Genomic DNA, 2,745 nt, shown 5'->3' with positions numbered 1-2,745 from the left:
GAGCGAGACCAGGGATAGGGCGCGGCGGTGCTGGTAGAGAGCGGAGCCGGCGTGGTGGCTGTGGGTGAGGAGGCGGAGGCGGAGGGCGAGGCCGCAGAGGGCATGCGGCGGATGAGCCGGGAGTTTAGGGCGCGCGGCGCGGAGATCTACCAGTGAACTGAATGGGGCCGAGTCTCCTGAAACCTCGGCACGCACACAGCGGCGAGCCAGCCAGCGGTCGAGCTCCCACGGCAGGCGGGGCAGGCAGCAAAACATGAACACCCCTCTAGCGACTTAAGTTTTCGCTGCCTTTCTTGTACGCCCCAATGCGTCGCAATGATCCCGATGTGATCTCTGGATCAGAGCCCTGGCAAAGTGGGGGAAGAGTGGTGCTCCGGTAGGTGCTAGGAGCGGCACCTGTTGCTGCCGAGCGAGCCGGCCATCGAGGGCATGCACTTGAAGGACCGCCGGCAGCACTGCCCAGCTTTCGGAAGCTGCATCAGAGCAGTGCTGAAGCAGCCCATGGCATGGCCTGCAACCAGCGGCCAGCCTGCCTTGCGCGCCTCCCGCCGCAAGGCGCCGCTGCGCCATTCAAAGCTGCGGCAATCTAGCAAGGTCTGTCCAGGACACGTGTGCGTTGGTAAACATGCCAATGACTCCTTCCCGGCGGCGGGGCGCGGCCTTAGCAAAGCGAGGGAATGCCTACCTGGCGGCGGCATGGATGCTGCCATGCCCCGCGACCAATCCCTGCCAATCTCCCCTGGACCAGATGGGGCTATGCGCCCGAAGAAGAAGTTTTCCCCAGGTCCGCCGCCGCCAAGTGGCACGTGTACTTCCCAGGAGTCTTCACTGGCATCTAAACGCGCTTCCCGACCCGCTCGCTCGCTGTTGGTTCGTTCTACACTGCACTCAGGCACACCCGGTGCCCTTCGTGCGTTATCAAGCCCCCGAACAGCCCTCGGAGCTTCAACCTTCTGCCCGAGTTGAACGGCATCTCCCCCCTGCCAGCTCGCCCCGCCCCCTGCAGCAGCCTGCAACGATGCAGACCCCTCAGAAGGCCCTCCTGTGGCAGGTGAGGCGGGTCTGGAGAGGCATGGGGGTCCATGCGTTATACAGAGGGTCGCTGCACCAGCCCGGCCCAGCGGCGGCCGCGCCAATTGACATGGCAGGGGCTGCTGGCAGGCCACCCGCCCCGCTGCGGCTGCCTGCGGCCCTGTCATGGGATGCCAATCAATTCTGGAGGGACACGCCTGAATCGACGCGCCGCCTTGCCTGCCCCGCTGTGGCCTCCCCAGCGGCAGTGGGTCGCCCCCAAAGCCTTGAAAAGCCCGCCGCGCCGCCCCGAACAAGCCCGCCTTGCCCCCGCTACTGCAGGCCCTCGGCCTGCTGCTGGCCGCCGCCGCCGTCGCACCCGCCGCAGCCACCAGCGGCTATTACTACGGCACCCGCCGCCTGCACAGCTACGGCTATTACGGGGTGAGCGCTGCTGCCGCCTGCCAGCCAGCTGCTGCAAGGAGGGAGGGCCGGCCGGTGACCCTTGCCACCAGCGGGCAGCAACCCCTTGGGTGGTGTGGATCTTTTCGCGATCCAGCCCGGCCCACAGCCCCGCTGAACGCAACGCCTCCCAAGTCCCTTGCCTCACCTCGCCCTCCTCCCCCTGCCTCCCTCCCCCTGCAGTCCCGCCGCCTGAGCAGCGCCGGCGCGCCGGCCATGCCCCACCTGCTGCCCGGCAGCGCGCGCCGCCTGTTTGGCGGCGTGTGGGAGTCTGCCCACGCCGTGCCCCTGCCCAGCCGCCTGGCCACCACCATTGGCCGCAGCCTGACCTCCTACTACGGCTACGGGGTGAGTGCCCCCCTCCAGACGCAGCCCACCCGCCGCCCCAGCCCTGCCTAGCCACTCAGTCTTACCATCCCGCGCTCGACTCGCCGGCAGCTGCAGCCCCTGCCGGCCCCGCCCCAAGCACCGACCCGCTCACCTCCCCGCCTCCCGCTTCCCTTTCTCCTCTGCAGGGTAGCCGCCGCCTGAGCTCCATCTCCTCCGGCCGCAGCCTGACCTCCTACTACTATGGATCGGTGAGTGCCCTGGCCTCCTGCCCAAGGCAGTTTAAATGCCCCCCCCCCAGCCCACCACCTCCGGCTCCGCCCCTGCGGCCAGCTGGCCCGGTAGCCAGCCCCGCACGCTCCCACCCCCTTTGCCAGCACACACCACACCACAGCAACCGCCCAAACCACATGCCCACTGCAGCACCGCCGGTCCGCTGACCCACCCCCTCCCCTTTCCCCCCACCCTCCCCATATGCCGCAGTCTGGCCGCCGCCTGATGAGCGCCGGCGCCCCCGGCCGCGGCCTGGCCTCGTACTATTACGGCGCCTCCTCCGGCCGCCGCCTGCAGACTGTGGGTCGCAGCCTGTCGTACTACTACTCGGGCAGCTCGGTGAGCAGCCCGCCCGCATGCCTAGCTTTACTGGCGCCCCGGCTTTGCTGGCTTCATAGCTTGTGTCGCTTGCTGCGCTGGGCTTCGTCGGCTGGGGTCCTCCTGCTGAACGGCCGGGGGGCCAGCCGTGCCCTGCCTGCCTGCCTGGCAGCCTGGCAAGGGCCCCACCGCGGCAACCAGGCTGACATCCCTCCCCCATTCCGCCCTGCGTGTGCAGGCCGGCCGCCGCCTGCAGTCTGCCTCCCTGGGCCGCCGCCTGTCGTATTACTACGGCAGCAGCACTCGGCGCCTGCAGGCCGCCCCGTGGGCCGCGAGCTCATGTCGTACTACGGC

At 69.0% G+C, this 2,745-nt stretch overlaps 2 protein-coding genes across 2 annotated transcripts in view; both read left to right on the top strand.

Moving 5' to 3' along the window:
- Positions 1–156, top strand: part of CHLNCDRAFT_136333 (hypothetical protein) — a gene marked incomplete at both ends in the record, with an annotated part of 5,805 nt that extends 5,649 nt beyond the window's left edge. Inside the window, one exon of the mRNA XM_005845784.1 lies at positions 40–156. Coding sequence (XP_005845846.1) covers positions 40–156 — 117 coding nt within the window. The remainder of the gene's footprint in view (positions 1–39) is intronic.
- Positions 157–1,018: 862 nt separating this feature from the next.
- The window catches only part of CHLNCDRAFT_136332 (expressed protein), a gene marked incomplete at both ends in the record, with an annotated part of 1,908 nt that continues 181 nt past the window's right edge, over positions 1,019–2,745 (top strand). Inside the window, 6 exons of the mRNA XM_005845783.1 lie at positions 1,019–1,051; positions 1,354–1,455; positions 1,657–1,821; positions 1,989–2,051; positions 2,284–2,412; positions 2,630–2,715. Coding sequence (XP_005845845.1) covers positions 1,019–1,051; positions 1,354–1,455; positions 1,657–1,821; positions 1,989–2,051; positions 2,284–2,412; positions 2,630–2,715 — 578 coding nt within the window. The remainder of the gene's footprint in view (positions 1,052–1,353; positions 1,456–1,656; positions 1,822–1,988; positions 2,052–2,283; positions 2,413–2,629; positions 2,716–2,745) is intronic.

This window comes from Chlorella variabilis (assembly GCF_000147415.1).
Source record: "Chlorella variabilis unplaced genomic scaffold CHLNCscaffold_16, whole genome shotgun sequence".
Lineage (NCBI taxonomy): Eukaryota > Viridiplantae > Chlorophyta > Trebouxiophyceae > Chlorellales > Chlorellaceae > Chlorella > Chlorella variabilis.
Note: the sequence above shows the minus strand (reverse complement) of the source record. Positions and strands in the feature narration are given on the sequence as shown.